The sequence below is a fragment of the Bombus huntii genome, chromosome 10 (assembly GCF_024542735.1).
Source record: "Bombus huntii isolate Logan2020A chromosome 10, iyBomHunt1.1, whole genome shotgun sequence".
Lineage (NCBI taxonomy): Eukaryota > Metazoa > Arthropoda > Insecta > Hymenoptera > Apidae > Bombus > Bombus huntii.
Genome location: NC_066247.1, coordinates 2,877,316 through 2,895,041, shown reverse-complemented (window position 1 = coordinate 2,895,041; position 17,726 = coordinate 2,877,316). Strand labels below are relative to the sequence as shown.

The following is a 17,726-nucleotide window of genomic DNA, read 5'->3' as shown; positions in this document are numbered from 1 at the left end:
TATCCAGTGAATAGAAGGGAGCAGAAGAATTAATCGAAGCCAGTTAACGAAGCTCTCGTGTGTGAATATACCTATATCATACATGCAATCTTCGGTGAATAATAGCGATCGAATAATTCAGGAGCGCGTTAGCCTTCGTAAGGTTAGTTCAACTCGGCATCCCTATAGTCACTTGATATTGGAAAACTTAATCGAATTCGCAGCGATTAAACACGAGCCGATTATAAGATAACTTGTATACGAGGATATCGGGGCAAGTCTATTTATTCTATGGTGGGAGAAGAAGAAAAGAAATTCCTTGCCATAATTAGACATTCGACTGTGATATTCGCGCTATCACGAGCCCCGGATGACGATATACGAATAATTCGCTGAAACAACGAGAACGACGAATGACAGCGACGAATCGATAATAGAAATGGGCGGTAAACTCCATAGGGTAGATTCATAATTGAACCACTTTGTACGTTGTATTCCTTTTTTTTTCTTTCTTTCTTTCTTTCTTTTTTATTATTATTTTTAACTAGAGCGAAGAAGCAAGCGCAGTCGTCGCAAAGCGGGTATCCCCTCGTGTGGCAACAGGAAAATGCAAAAATCCTCATTAGCGTTTGGCGGGGGCAAGATGAAAAGTAACGAGCGGCGGCTGCTCGGAATAAATAAGCTAAGAGAATAATCTAAAATGCGAAGAAGAATCGTCGACGAAAAGCAGCAGGTCGTTGTCGAACGCGGTTGCCCGATTCGCCTGGTTTTTCGAGGCAACAGGACTAAAGGAGGGTAGAATCGGGCAGAAAAGAGGGTGGTGGATGCTGAGTGAGAAAGGAAGCGAAAGGGAGAAACAGAGTGAGAGAGTAAGAGAGTTGGAGGGAGGAAAACGTAGGAGGGGGTGAGAGGAGGCTGTGCTCGGGGTGCGGAAGAGTCAGTGCGCGGCGAGGCGCGCCAGCTGCCGCACGTCATGATTCTACCCCAGGTGAGCTACGAATTTACCCAGAAACATCACAGCACGCTCTTCACTTCAAAACGGGACCGCCAAAATTCGTGACTATATACCACTAATATATACATATATGTATATACATCTTTGCGTACAACTATTACAAAATGATTGTCTTTCACACCAACCCCTCGTGCATGAGACCAGTGTGCTCGATTGAACGGCGTACATCTTCACGTTGCTCGATTTGCTTTCAATCTGTCCAAACACCAGCACGTTACATCAACCAGCATGATTAACAACATCGCTCTCTTCGTTCACGTTTTTCTTTCTTCTCTTTCTTCTACCTGTGCTTTCGTATCCTTCGTACACATCGTGCATCGTGTGGCAAAGAGATGGCCGCGACGTCGGACGAAATTATAATCGAACGATCCTCGAGCATCCGTCGGGACACTGAGAAACCTCGTTTACGCTACTAGACGTAATATCGGCACCGTACTGTTAGCGTATCGTCGAGTGAAACGCCGGGATCACCAGATAGACCGAGTGGCTGCGCGACACGTCGATCGAGGATTTTATGGGAATCGATTCCCTGCACCGAGAACAACAGATCTGCTTCTCGACCGCTCGTAACGAGTGCCGTGTAGCAAATAAAAATTGACGAAAAGGCAGGCGAGGCTCTTCATCGCACACACATGCACACACACACACTCTCTCTCTTTTTCTCTTTCTCTCTCTTTCTCTGTATCTCTCCAGCCTAACGACAGTCTCTGATCAAGCTGCTATTGTTTTCCAATGACGGTCACTCGTCCGATTGATCTTTTTTAACGACTCCGTTTTGCTCTTTCTCGCACTCTTTTATGGTGAACTGCGTATGAAACCAGCGGGGAATATCGTGACAACGCGCACCCTATTGCCTTCTACCAGAGGAAAGCGTAAAGTGATTTTGCACCGTGCAAACAAACTTTATTTCTCGATTCATTTACGGCGGACGCTTTGTTTGCCCGCGTAATTGACAGCCCGTCGAACGTGAATTAATCTTTTGCGCGCAATCGGGCGTGATAAATCTCCATCGGCGAAAATTTCAATTTTCACATGCGAAGACTCGGCTCTACGTACATCCAAGTTTCTTAAGCTACCTCGAGTGTTGTACAGCTACGGTTTTTCTATCCCATGCTCTTCTCCTCTTCTCGATCGATCGATTGCCAGCGATTTGAATATCTTCGTTCGCCGGAGTGGCGTTCGGCAAACGCAGCTTGTTGGAACAGGATCGCAACAGGTTCTCTCCAGCACCTCGATCGTTATCATCTTAATCGCACTAATTTATTCCTCCGGACTGTTCATTAGATTTTTCGCTCGTTCCCTCCCAATCACGTTCGCTCGTGTCTCCCTCGCTTTCTCTCAATATCCTCAGGCAACGATTATTTCGTGGTTTGCACGACGAATTAAAGACTCAGCCGTCAAGCCAAAAGTATTACAAGTGTCTTCTGCATACTACGTGCGACGGAGGAAGAAGAAAGGCTGTGCGCGGAAAATGAACGCGCCTTCTCGACGGCGGCAACTCAATTTCGTGGCAGAGCAATGAAAAGGGAAGTGTTACGGCGGGGCTGCGACGAGGCCTGAAACTTATGCATGCTACGCGACAGAATTATGCCGCGCGTCAACCATCGAAATCTTTAACGTGACAAGAGACATAAGAGACGTATCGACATAATAGAAGAAAAGATGGACGAGGAGAACGAACCGGATCGCTTTGTGATTTTACACAGTCTTTCCATAATAACGTTTATCATTCCGAGTCGTTCGTTCTTCGTTTACGGAGGACTCGAGTTTCTCTTCGACCGAACAATTTCCTGTGCAACTTCGAAACGCATCTTGAACATTCCGCTCTCGAGGGAAGTGTCAGCCAGCCGGTTCTCGTCGAGTTTTTCATTGCACCAGACGGCGGGCCTCTTTGATCTTCGAAATTTTTTCCAACTGCTTTCGAATAGCGATGTTTCTATCGAGTCAAGATCAAGGAAAGTTCAATTCGTACGAGTGTTCGCCATGAAAACGTTCTTTGATTCTTTCGATCACCGTTTATGGACGCTCCTCTTGCGCGACGATCCTTTCCGTTTGCGACTATTTTCGATTTGAATTTGTAGAATTTTGACGAGTGTTGTGGCTTTTGCGACGATTCTCCGATCGTTATTCAGTGAGATGTTATCGTAATTCAATTTCGCCTGCGGGATTTTAACGAATTAAGGAAGCTGTCGATGTCAGCTTTTGATCAACGCTTCCGAAGAGGAAAAATATCAATTTTTCCAGGCAGATCCACGAATCGGGAAACGCTGACTCGGGTTAATCTCGTTTGTATGAATCTGATTTAGTCGGCGATTTGATTCAAAGAAGCGCCGCGAACTCCATAAAATAAGGAGTACGATTGCGGTCTGTCAGAATGGAAATATTTCCGAGGGTGTAACGACGTCTGAGTTTCCAAGAGGGTGAAGAGTTATTCCTGGCCCGATTATGGCATCTTTAGCTGCTGGTTCCAGCAACTTCAGCCGAGACACGCCAAAAGTTGAAGAAAAATTTCTATCGATGACGAAAAATTCCCTGTCTTTTATTCCAGTAACATCGTTCCAAGCTTCGATATTATTTCAAAAATGTTCGATCGAACGATAGATCGAACGGTACAGGTGTACCCACGAGTGAGAGGAAAGAGCTCCTTCGGGCGACATACGCGGAACGCAAATGGTATCGCCGACAAAAACGTTGCTCGATTTAAAAAGGACAATTTCGATGGATCCGATTTGATCCGACCCTCGAGAACGCCGAACAGGGAATAGAATTCGAAAGGAAAATCCCAACTCGATATCGGAACTTGAATCGTGGGTCCCCGTGTCATCGTTCAGAACGGACTCTTCGATCTTTGTCGGTGTGTCGAAAAAATATTTTCCCCCTTCAAGTGCCCCAAGTTAACACTCGACTTGACAATCGAGCGACACGGTGGTCATCGGTGGCACACATTTTTCTACGTTTCTTAGAACCATCGCAACGAATAGGATAAATTTCACGTACCAACGAATCTTCAACAGTGCGAATGACTCGGATAACACTGACGAGGGAAAGTGCTCCGATACGATATGCTATTTTGCGAAAATTATTTGTTACGGTGTATATGTCGATCTATCGCGGCGAGATACCTGAAACACGCGTGGCAATCGGCGTCTTAACGCGATACGTTAGAGTCGAGGGAAACGTAACAATTTTGTCAGCAAGGCGAATAATCATTTTTCCGGTCCGATTGCTAGTAGATGGTTCGGCTACCGATCGTGCGAAATATGTGATTTAATCTACACGATATCGCAATTGACTCTGATGGTCGGAGATTGAATGTTGGTGCGCGAAATCGAGTGTCAGGTGACGGCTGATACATCCGCGAAACGTCTACGCAGGAGCAGCAATCAACCTCTACCCATCCAATTTCGATCGAAACAATTTGGAAGAAAGTCGAAAACGGCTATAAAGTTAACCGAGCAAACTCCACTTTCTTAAAGCCTGATTTTCCCGAGGGTCCGAACGCCGAGAGGCGTGACTCGATCCCTTATCCCAGGGTAGGAAACAATCTCTTTGTAATTACAGAGCAGCTCTTCGATATTTTTTATGGAGCATGCTGACTCTAGAAAGGTCTACCCTACCCTAGGCATCCCAATCACGGTTGGTTTCCTAAGGATTTACCAGCTGGGTTCACCTTACGTCTTCGATGTATCCTCTCCATCTTGGGTTGATGGACAACAGAGAGAAGACCACGACGATACGTACAATCGATAACTCGTAACGGATGGTTTACAATCTGTCGCAATGTGACGGTGTTTCTTGCATTTGCTTGGAAAGCCTGTTTCTGGCGAAGAAATTTTGTGACAAGTTTCGAGTACGATCCATAACTCTTCTTGCTTCTCACTCGCAAATGTATCGCGACAGCTCTCGCGGAACTTCGTTATGGATTTTCTTATGAATACATTTTGCCGCAAAGAGACAAACTCATCGTGATTATAACAATGAAACTCGAAAGCAATCCGAGAATCTACGTAGAAATTACCAGACATTTATCGCGAGCATACACTCGTTGAAAAATTACTGTACGAATGGTAGTCTTAGATGTACAATTAGCGCTAGAAATGGTCTCGCTAATTGACACAACTATTGAATAATTGACTTTTCACCTGCAACTTTCATTGCAACTTCCATGTACAGTCTCAAATCCGTTTGAAATTTCACCAATATAACAGCTGCGGTCGTGTCTCGCTACGATACTAACGAGAGTTAAAAATACTTTCCCGAGCCACTGTATCTTGTAGAATCTGATGGATTATCTGGCTGGGCAGCGATTGCACGCAAACTACTTCCGGTTAGAAGGGCAAAGGGCTTGCCGAGTACGCCTGTTGCGCGTTAAGGCCACAACTTTGCTATCAATTACCGACAATGATAGATCGATGTACTCCGGCAAAACTGCTTGATGAGTTTCTTTAATTACAATCCTCTTCTCGTTAAGCTCCTGCATAATAATTTTATAGATAAACACGGCGATAGATTAATACAATCATCTAACTTTCTATCTTTCTTCTTGCTTTTCCTCCGCTCTTTCTTTATCTCAGTCACGTTCCCATTGAACATTTCCTAAGTACTTGGTTCCTTAGGGTGTATCTAGGTTAAATCTGAGTTAGGTTCGAATTAAGTTTCCACTAAGATTCTATCCTTCCTTCCAACTCCGCCTAATAAAGCGCATATCTACGTCTCTACGTCTATTTATCTCCATACTTTCCAGTGTTTGCCCATCTTACGTAAGACGCAACGCTGTCCTCCATTCAACGAATATCGCGTTTGGAATATTTAACACGAGTTTCCTGTTACATCGCATCGATTGTTCCAAGCTAAATTTTCCACGCGTTATCAACGCCAAAGATAAGCCAAACGTTGAGAGCGAAAGTGCAGTGATACAGATCTTCCCGCGTGCGAGTTTCTGACGACAATTTATTCCTACGAGTCGCGTTCATCGTAAAAGAAAATCGAGGAATTCGTTTCTTCCAAATGAAACAGAATCGGTTCTTACGCTAAATAGTTTTTCTTGTTTCCTTATTACAAAGGAGTCCGACAAATTCGCGTCCAACATTCTTAGACACCCTGTATGCATCAGCTATCTAAATATCATCGTTTCTATTAACGTTCTTCCGTTGGTCTAAAAGAATTTGTAAAAGTCAGTTTACTCGGATTTCTAATCTGAAAACAGAGAGACTGTCAAGAGATCCGATAGTTCGATTAAATTTACAATTAAATGCAAACACCATTTCGATTAACGTATATTGTTTTTGAAAGACAATTAAATCGTGTCACAATATTCCGCTAGATCCAGCTATACCACGAAGAATAAAATCATTGCAGTTTCATTTATCCTCAATTTTGTTCGTTTAATTGTAATTAAGATACAGTTTGCGATAGCTGGAAATGACAATTTTTAGCGATAGCGTACGTGTATCGTAATCTCCAAAAAAAAAAAGAAAAAATTACATTTTCTAGGAGAAAATTAAATTCTATTCCTGAACGTTTGTAAACAATCCGTCCTAGACGTAGAGCGTCAAGTCGATTTCGGATTATCAACCGATACATCCGATGTTAATACCGTCAAACTCCCTTTCGAGTACATAAGCCGAATAAGGCTGCAAGTATAGAATTACCGCGGAGGTTAATCCTAATTAAGTCGGATGGCTCCTCGAAAACTTTCCGATCGAACTAGTTGCAAGCATATTAACCACGTAATATTTTCTTCTGGTTTAAACGCATCGAGTCTGCGGAAGATACACGGAAATACGGGAAATAAAATGGTCATCGATCAAATGATCAAGATCAAGTTAATCAAGGAACAGTTCGTTAATTCGCTCGTTATACCGCAGCCGAACGATGAATAAATTTTCCAGAATAAATAGCGGACTGAGTTTCTTCCTTGTTTCAATTATGACCGCTTCGATATCAAACATATTCCTCGTAAATGAATCTCAGATTTCCATTAATTTTATCGACCATCTAAAATTTCACCGTGCCTTTTACGTTTAGGCTAAACAACTTCTAACTTAAACAGATTTAACGTATTCCGTTGAGAAATATACCGCTCAGAGATTTCGAAAAGCTTCTAAATGCTTTAAATCGTTATCCTTAATTCCATCAATGATCTAAAACATCCCGCTTCTCTGATCTTTTCTGTTTTATGTTGATCGAATCTCTAACTTGTCTTCGTTTAATAAATTCTATGGGCAAAAGTTCACCGTTGAAAAATTTGTTAATTCGTTGGTAAAGATTCGTATCTTGCACTGAATGCTGCATCGTGTTTAAACATTTTTGTACCGCACAAGCACGTAGTTGTTGAACGATCAATTAAGCTGGACAGCTTAATGGAAAGCAAAGGGTACTCCTTTCACTCAGAAAATTCGTGGAAAATCGGAATTATTGCTTCAAAAGTTACTGTCTTTTGTATTTAAGTTCGCTACGTTTCGTCCAGAAGCAGAAAATATATTACACGCCGCTTTATCAGAACATTACATTTTACTCTAATTTCAAATTACAACATAAAGCGTTCACAATTATTCGAGAGTAGAAAGAAACTCGTTTTACCTCGTTGCGAAATTTACCTTTCTTCATAGATGGACAGTAATTTCTTGATATTTTGTGTATGTAAACACCGCTGGAAATGTACTCGATTAACTTTGTCGTACCGATGAAAATCACATCGGTAGCCGTAATCATTTTTTCGTGATGTCAGGTAATTGAATTTTCAATTGAATTTCAGGGCTCGATTTCCAGTCGCCGTTTAATTTAGGCGACCTTTACATTCGCTAGATTCTGTACTCGAGGCTAGATCGATATATCTTCGATCAGTGGCGAAAGCACCGAGTTGGAGACAGCCATTGAACCTGCTAACTAAAGCCCGCTATTACACACTGCGGTGTATATTCTGATACCAAGTGCAAGCTGTTGTGCTCGGTCGAATCGTACAGCTCCATTATTGATACTATCGAGAATTTCGTCAATCGAGAACCCTCGACAGATCCTCTTTGTTTCCCTTTGTGTCCCATCGATCATCGCTTGATCGACAAACCTTTTTATCGGTGTATTTAACAACCCGGAAAATAACTACTGCTCGGCCGTATATCTCGCGATTTCTTATCGTGTGTAATCTTTTGGATAATAACTCGTACTAGTAGCCAGAAACCATGTCTCGATTCATAGGATTAAATTATTAAGCTTTCGTAATTTCATATTTTAATCGAACGTAGGTTTCCCGCGATATAATCGTAGGTTCATTTATGTTAATTGTGTAGCATGATGAATATTTTGCTAAAGAAAAGAAAGGTGGAATTCGTCGAAGGGAAATTAAGAAAGCTTTGCAGGAAAAAGACACTTGTGAACAATTTTGTTATCGGCTCTTCAATTACACTAGGTGTGTGCACGTGAAAATTACAATGGAGCAACGTGATATAACATTTCCGCCCTTTTCTTACGATCCTAGTGTATTAAACAAATTCTATGCGTACGTTTAAAATAAAACAATTTCGAAATAAACAGGATTGTCGGTTTCGTTAGATTTATATCTTTCCTAGTTTACTGAACTTACAAAACAAGCTCTACAAAATCTCGTAAATTCGTCGATCATTCTCTGATCTTTTACTTTTTTGAATTCGCCGAGTCCAGAAAATCTACAAAAACGGACCTGTCACGTTTATCTGCCGTGGATTCGCGTGAAACATTACATCCGATAATCGAATCGAAAGTAATCTTTACACGTTTGAAATATATGTGTTTAACTCCCATTCTTTAAACGTCCATCGTTATGTTTTTCGAATATTTTATTTCACCGAATAACAACATTAATATAAAAGCAAATAGTTACGTATCCGATTCGAGTTATGGAAACAAAATGTTCCGATTTATATGCTCGTCGTCGTGCCATTGCCTTCTGATAATTCCAAACTTCGTATTTCACCGTCATACAATGAACTTTCTGTTGGTTTTCCAGGCACATCTTCGTAATTCTAAAGCGAAATACGAATCGAACTCGTAGCATCTCTTGCTCGAACGGCATTCTTCTTTTTCTTCCGCTTTTATGCTCCCTTAATGATCTTCGTGATCCGAGTAACTCGCAATGGAGCGAGAGGCCGGTACGCTCTTTGAATCCGAGTAATTTACGCTCCTTGCGAATTACATATCGAAATCCATCGAGCCGTCGATATCGTTTCGATTGATCGGTCGAAATGAACGTTCCGGATGATGCAGCTCTGTTAACGCGTTAATTTACTTTAAATCGATGCATATCCCTTCCCCTCTGAAAACGTTGATTTGTCTCCGATAGAAAAAAATTCAGGAAAAATTCCTCCATTCACGCACACTCGATACACTTGCCAGCGTTTTTAAAAGTAACCGGACATTTGGTTCTTTTTCACGGACGGAAATTCAATATGCAAAAGTGCATAGAAGGCGTAAAATTTGCAGATGTACGTACACAGGACGCGCGTAATCTGCAAAAATATATCAAATATTCAAAGTACAGTACTCGTTATATCATCTAGTAGGCGAAATAAATCTCTACCTTCGTTCTACCCCGTTAATTATAATAAACCCTGTAAAAATATAAATTTACGTAAATATCAGCGGACCACAGTTATGATCATTACAGTTACGTAAATATCTTGCAGATGTTTAGATATTTCTGGGAAATTTAAATGTGCAGATATATACACCATATATATATATAAACGTAGCACGTAAAGATGATAAGTAGCCTAAAGGTTAATAGACACTTAAAATTTATAGTCTCTATAAAAGGATAATAAATATCTGCTCACTCTATTCGTTAATTCACCATTAAATTTAGAAGCTTTCTAAGAAGGAAACCTATAGGTCTGTGATCGATAGACGACGAATATGTATTTTCTAATCAAATATCGAAATTTTTCTCTAAAATCTATTACAATTATCGATTCAAACTGATATCGAAAAGCTAACGCGAAGACTTCTTCTTTATTTTATGAACCCTACCTACCGGATAGCTTCTCCATTGGAACTTTTTAATAAAATTCATATACTATTCGCACAAATTCACTTAAATGTCCGAATGTCTATAGACAGCAGAATATCACGAACATCTTCTTTTGCGAAGATTTTACGAAGACACGTAGAAAGTACGTGTATCTTCTTGCAAAGGCGAACGTATCAATGGAAAAACTTACATCGTGATCGTTCTTATCGCTCGTTCTTCGACACGCAGATAATTAAAATTCGCGGACAAGATACACATAGCCTTAGTTTATTTTTGCACAATGATTATTCGGAGAGAACGCAGGTTTTATCGAATCAACTCTGTTTCTCTGTGTCGTGCTTGATTTCTTCTCGTATCGCATCGCGTTCCTGTTCGTCGATCGATCAATTTTTTTCTACGTCGAAAGCTCTCGACAGCATCGACGATCGTCAGTCGACAACACTTTTCGTTGTTCACGAAACTCTTTCGAATCAGCAAGAAAAATAACGATGTTTACGTTCGATTCGAACGCCGATAAACCACAGGTCAGCTTTTATAACAATTTACAATTGCGCTGTGCAATTAGCACGTAATTTATCATTGTACATAAATGACAATTGTGTGCGATCAGCGTGATATACGCAGCTGCCATGGTCCTTGAAAAATGCAGCGAAAAATACAATACAACCGATCCCATGACGATAGACTTTGTATAAATTATTTTTTATTACCATTAATATTAACGGATAAAAAATAACGTGACAGAAACATCTTTCGTAATTGATGCCAATCTAGACGGTTTTTTAAACATTTCTTCGAAGTTGTAAACATTTCTCTGTTTGCGCGACAAGCAACATTCGTCGATTCACTTTTGTTTCGTATTGTACGAAAGAGATCTCGTCGACTCGGGCACAGGTCAAAATCGCTTAGACGTGATCCAACGGGAGCATTCACAGTAGGCGGTGCGGTCAGGTCAAGTGAAAATCTGTCAACCTTGGCGTCGGTTTACTAGCAATCGAGATCTCTGTCCCACGGTCGGAGAGGAACATGGAGGACGAGCGTTTAATCGATCTTCGTACGAAATTACAGCGAGCTGTAACGCGATTTTCATTAAAGTATACTTGGAAAACGACATTGTGCCTACTTCCAGTGAACAAATCAAAATGAAAAATAAAATCCTAGATTTTTGATCGTAGTTCGACCGTACCTTTGACCGCTAGTGTGAACGAAGCTTAAGATCGTCGTATTCGAGGAAACTTGAATCAACGAGCATTTCTTGTTACCAGCGAACGAAACAACATCGAACAAATGAAGAAAATTAGCTTTAATTCTTTAAATTACGTAAAATGTTTTTATTCCATCTACTTGTTGTGTGGTTTAACGTTAATGGTAATAAAAAATGATCGATACAAAACCTGTCGTTCAACAAGTTCAATTATACTCTTCACTGTAACGCGGTTAAAGTAAATGTTAAGCAAATGTTGATCGCGCATGCACAGAAAAATTATTCTCTCTCTCTCTCTCTCTCTCATTTAATGGCGAAGTTGTATTTCAAGTGGTCTGTATCTCGGTATCTCGTGTGCCAGCGTGCGCATGAATTTTCCTACCTGTAACCGGCGGGGTAAGTCGTTTACCCAGATATTTATCGGTATCGTGAAATCAGAATCCAATCAGATCGTAAATCGGGGTTGACGTTCTCTTCGGCTCAAATTCATTCAGCTTTCGAGCCGATCCACGGAATTAGAATTTTACTGATAATGGCGAATCTTGCGGAACGAATTGAATCGTTTACGAATCGCTACGCGAATTTCCCCATGATTCGTCACCCTTTCTTTTTTTTCTTTTTTTTTTCTCCTTCTCATCAGATCGCAATCAGGATAAACGGGATTTAATTACGACGGTCGTGGGTAGACCGGAACTCTTTCATTCTTTTTCCCATCCGCCGCCTGCGACTGCGCTTGCCATTCCCTCGTCGACATTTCTCTCGTCCTTTCTCTCTCTCTCTCTCTCTCTCTCTCTGCCTGTCTTCTCTTGTCTCTCACAAACCTTTTACGACGGAAATTTGTTTCGACCTGTTGGAACAATTTTCGCGATCCTGAAAAACGCGTTGGTTTCTTTTTTTAAAACCGATTGTCTACCAAAATTGTCCAGGAAGGCAGAAATTCTGTCACCGAATCGTTCAAACCGAGCGACACTTGAATTTCTCCACAGTCTATTTCCACTAGTCAGGCACAAAATCGAAACTCTTAGTATGAAATAGGTGCGAAAGGTGCGGAGTGTTACGTAATAAAATTGTAATAGGTAGACTGGCGATTTTTATTCGTTTATAGAAAATTTGAAGGTGCAAAATCGCACAGAATACGCAGAGTTCAGAGGAGATAAAACATCCAAAGCATAGTACTTGCTATAATACTTGATACGTAAAACAATTTTCTACCGAGACTCTAGCTTTTTAATTATATTCTCAAAAATATGAATTTAATACATGACAATAACATAAAAATCCACGGTCTAATGATAAATGTCACTGACGTTTTCGTTCCATTTCTATTTAATACTTTCGTACGGCAGAACCTCGTTTGTCCGAGACGAGGCAGTTCGGATAACCGAACAGTTCCGATAACAAGGATTCAGCAGCTATTGCCTGAAAGCTGCCTGAAAGCAACAGCAGCTAAAAACAAAAATTCCACAAAATTTCGCGTGCATCAAAGTTGATGGTCATGTTCGTTGGAATTGTTGAATTAATCACCGCGCGGATGGCAAACACCATTTTCGTAGCGCGTTAAGAACACGGTATTGTTTTAAGCAGCGAATAGTAATACAGTTTTGCATTACCATGAAACATTGGGAACAAAGGACTTTCGACCTCCCTGCCATTTGTCCAATTGTTTGTCGTTTAATTAAATGGCATCAACTTGGGCGAAATTAAACGAAGCAATTTACTGAAGCAATTCATGAGAATACGCATTGCACCGATGAATCTATCATAACCACGGAATTGAAACCGGATATCGTGCGGCCTGTAATACCTGGCATTTTCTGCAAATTTGTATTCAACGTTATTTATTCGATGCGAAGGATGCGACACATTTTTACATTATGCGCCGCACACGATATTGTGGACTTTTATTAACAGCGTAACGCGACGCGTCTTTCGCGGCTATATAAAGTTTGAATCAAACCCTGGAAATATATATAGAAATCATAAAACATTCACTGCGAATGTATATTTAGTAAAAAATTAATATACAGTACAAATAACCACTCGAAGTATACGTATAATGAGTATTACGGATATTGCCATTAAATATTGAGGCTTATTAATGTAATCGGCGATCGACTGTTTAAATATCTCTGTGATATGTGTAAAATACATGTATACCTATTTGCGCGAAATATCTTGCAGCTTTGATTGAATTTCACCAATATGTTGCCATTTAACCGTGATAATGTGTTACATCTCGATAGATCAAAGTGTCTCGTATAACATACACAATATACATTTATAACAGATATCTACATGATACATATTTACAAAGGATACCAGATATAGACAATTGTAAAGGTATTTTCGTAAGCCACTATATATTTTTTTAAGGAAATCACAAACCTGAATTACTGTAGAGAGAAAGAGAGAGAGAGAGAGAGAGAGAGGATCGATGAACATAGCTACTGAGCAGACTATACCGCTGCGAAACTAACGGCAAGTGAGGTAGATAGATTGTTATCGAAATGTCCCCGTTTGGCTAATTATTTGCCTATCGGTCGCAGGGTAATCACCAACGTTTCGGATCGAACGCTATATCTGCTCATAAGCTGATATTACAAGCTCGATATAGCTCCTATATCACGAATCGCAGCTTCTTCGTTGTTTGCGAACATCATCCTCAATGCCGGATAATTAATTATCCGTGAAGTCTCGTGTAACAATTAGATTTCCATAAATATCGTTTAACCATAAGAAAAAAAATGGCTAAATTGAGGTGATTAAATAACATGAAATTTCTAGTGCGAGTTTAGCGGCGTTTTAACAAGAGAAATTTCACAGGTCTTCCAGCAGGGATTAACTCTATGCAAATAAGATGAATCCACTTCGTAATCCACCTTAACCAACACGATGCACGCTTAATTCAAATGCATATTGTTGTGCAAATACGTATTTATACAACATTAAGACGCTTGCAGAAAGTCAAGTTACCTTGAGGAATGGTTGGGAAGCTATTTAAAAATTACTATCTAGTTTGAAACTTGTGCGAAGATGGATGAAGACCAGAATTTTAAGACGTATGAAGGATTCATGCATCGAACGTTGCAACAAATATCTCGTCTTTATATTTCAATCGATAATACGCAGAAATATATAAAATACGTACAGTGAATTGGTTATAGCACTTGATAAATCTAACAAATCTCCGTTTAGGTTTGATTTTGTTTAATTATGAAATTAACGATGGAATTATAAATGATACTTACTGATAGCAAAATTATGGAATTGAAATAGCACAAACAATAGCAATCTAGGCAATATAAGTAATTGTTACTAATAATTTTCTAATTAATATTCCAAAGAATCTACTTCGCTTAATTGCTCGGTCAACGATATTACGGATATTTTCCATGAATTTCATTTGATAAACTGTAGTCAACAAGTTATTCGATCGTCATTTCCACCTGCATTCGAACAAATATTATTTATAATTTAATGTTTCCCTCGGTGTATCAATAATCGAACGATGAATGGATCGAGTTTCTTCACTTATTATAATCGTATTATCTCTGTCATCATGAATAGTTTATGATGCTCCAATGAAACTTGAAATCACTCGAAGATCATAAGTACTAATTGAGGTCGTGTCAATAGCGTTCGATATCGGTCGAAGGTAGCAGGGGTCATCGAGGTCACAGGATTAGCGTTCACATTATGGGATACTATCATCGATAGATACTCGAGATCTTTCAACAATGATCTCGCAAATAAATATTGAAATTCATCGGTGTTTCTTCATTTCATTCATTTCGTTCATATGAAATGGATACAAAAAATATTCACACACACTCGTATTTACTGTAGCAATTAATTAATTAACTAGGTTCAGGCGTATTCAGTTTCATATCATTTGGTAATACGGCGATATGAATAGAAAAATTGTTACAATGAAAATGAAATGGAGAGTCTGATAAAATATGCTATCGATATTTTGCGTAGCCATTGTAGAAGGTTCGAAAACTGTTACGTTTTTCAAGATGATCTGGCAATCTTGAAAGAAGTATTATATGTGCTGCGAGAACGTTTGAGAAGCATCCATTACTGGCTATCACGCTTAAAGAAACGTTTATTCATATTTTATTCCCGACGTACAGCGTTTCGCAAGAGTACCTATTTCAATATTTACTATAAAATTTCTTTACAAATGTATTAGGCGAAAATAAAATGTCGTCTACTCTTTCTCTATTTCCTCATTTTTTATTAAGTGTCCTACTTTTCTATCCTAATTGTGGGAAACTTCCGTGGTCTAAACAGGTTTCATTATTTCAGGCTTGATCCTTAAAAATTACGGATTTACGTTTAAACGACATTAAACATTGTGAAGTTTGAGATCATTCTTGACCATCCGCTTCAAACACCTTCAGGTTCAAGTACACGAGATAGAACATCTTCTAGAAATATCTTCCAGAACTATCGTTAATACAAAGATAACAATTGCGATTAGTCGTAATTCTGACCTTCTAGTTTTACACAGAAATTAATGTTACGATGTTGCCACACTGTCAAAATTCCGAAAGAATAACTCAGTCGAGTTACCTAATTCGTTAGGACTCTTGACATCTTTCGCCGTGAATGATCGTACGGACAAATGAAGGCTGACGTGTTTTCGCGAAATGAAACTGAAATTTCTAGCTTGGTTTCGCCGTTTTTTTCGCCTATCTAATGGCGCATAAGCGCAGGTTACACGGGCCAAATGGAATCCTTAATAAGTGGTCAACGTTTCCCTTGTTCAAAGATACGAGTACCTGCCTTTCATTCGGTCCTGGCGAGTCGCTTCGATACCGTTACAGCTAAGGCGAATTAAAAGAAATCTCACGACGAACATTCTCTTCCTCCGGATAAAAGAACCACTCCCGGTATTTCTTTTCGATTACCTTTGCTCCACCGAAGATGCTACTTACGAACCGACCACACTAAACGAGAAGATGCGCTATAGTCGTGTTCTTTTGTAAAGCAGTGAACACTATAACAGGCTACTTCCTTGTTGCTGTTCTAAACGGTATCTTCGTTGATTGGAAATTGGATAGGTTCGACCTGCTCTTCCATACCATCGATTTATTCAACGTTGTATAATACAAAAGCAATTTCTTTTCTCTGAGAAAGACGAATTAACTCGTCACTCGGGTTCTGTTATTCCATATGAATTATATCTACATTTACAAAGACTGGAATCGACCGAATTGAAATCGCTTTACCTTTACTACGTATTGGGTCGAGTAATAAGTTTGTCTGTTTCACTATTTTATCATTTCGGAGGATGTTGCAAGCGTTGTTTAAAGATACATCTGAATCTTTTTACCAAGGATATACAGGGCGAGTAGGTAAAAACTACTAGCTGAAATCAATTGTTAATTGCTGATTTTATTAAATAACGTTTGTAGTAAAATCGATTGTATTTAAGAAGCCTGATCGGATAAGTACACGTTGATTTTTGAATATCTTAAAATGATTAAAAAATCAAAATATACTTGTCCGACCAGCATTTTTAAATGTAACGAGTTTTAATAATGAAATAATAAAGTCAATAAACAACGAGTTATTTCAACTGGTAGTTTTTGCCGACTCAGCCCGCATATTTATAAAAGAATGGAATAAATATATTATTACGCCAGTAGCTGCTAGCCCGCGGCTTCCCTCGCACAGTATTTGCCCTTTTAACGATTTATGCTTACTACATTCTATTTGAACGCCCTTTAGAAGCTGAATTTCAAAAGACGCTCGAACACGCGTTTGTTTATCTTTAATAAAGATTTCGTATGGCGAGTCTCATATTTCCAACTTCATCAACTCGTGGGATATAGGTGTCCTTTTAAGAAGAAATGTATCCCTCTTTTTACACTTTTAGGATAGACATTTCGAAAAATCCTTTCTTGTCTCTTGTCTACGTCATAGAAGAAATATACCGTCCAAATTTCACGTTTCTAGATACAGCGATTTGAGCTGAACGTTGGCGAGTGAGTCAGTCACTTTTCCCTTTTATATGTATCTGTATAGAGTACAAATTTAATTTCACATGAAATTATTACTCGACCTACGCTTCTGATTTCCGATTTTTTTCTTTTTTTTTTTAATGCAGTAAAAGTAGATAGTTCTATTTTAATAGCAACGAATATGTTCCAACGCGTTTCGAGAAGAATTACATCTCGTGTTGACTATGACACGCGTAGCGAGAATATCACGAAAATCTGTGACCTCGCATATCGAATGGTAATTAGATAGGAATATAAATTGCACGCGTGGTTTCACGAAATATTAGGATATTTGTGCGTTAGCATAATTTATCCTAATGCATACTCATCAATAGCCTCCCTCTCTTTGATATTAACTAATTGCGTAATCGAATGCAAGCCGTACACGAATTAATGTAACATGTAGCTAACAGAGCAATGATCAAAAGAGAATCTGGAAAATGGCAGAGATTTTAAGAAATTTCTACGAATATATCTAAATCTTGCCGCCTTATTAGTTATCAGTAAAGCGTG

The 17,726-nt window shown here is 39.4% G+C and overlaps 2 protein-coding genes across 8 annotated transcripts in view; one reads left to right on the top strand and one right to left on the bottom strand.

Annotated features, from left to right (window-relative positions):
- Nucleotides 1-8,170, bottom strand: part of LOC126870615 (uncharacterized) — a 92,593-nt gene extending 84,423 nt beyond the window's left edge. For 3 of the 4 annotated variants that reach the window (XR_007691379.1, XM_050628484.1, XM_050628486.1), the window contains exon 1: nucleotides 1,120-8,170. The gene's annotated coding sequence lies outside the window, so the exon portion shown is untranslated. The remainder of the gene's footprint in view (nucleotides 1-1,119) is intronic. The other variant, XM_050628487.1, reaches the window with a different exon arrangement.
- Nucleotides 874-17,726, top strand: part of LOC126870631 (dopamine receptor 1) — a 57,533-nt gene continuing 40,680 nt past the window's right edge. The window contains exon 1 of one of the 4 annotated variants that reach the window (XM_050628533.1): nucleotides 874-967. In XM_050628533.1, the coding sequence (XP_050484490.1) occupies nucleotides 953-967 (15 nt within the window). In that variant the 5' untranslated portion in view covers nucleotides 874-952. The remainder of the gene's footprint in view (nucleotides 968-17,726) is intronic. The other 3 variants (XM_050628529.1, XM_050628534.1, XM_050628532.1) reach the window with 3 other exon arrangements.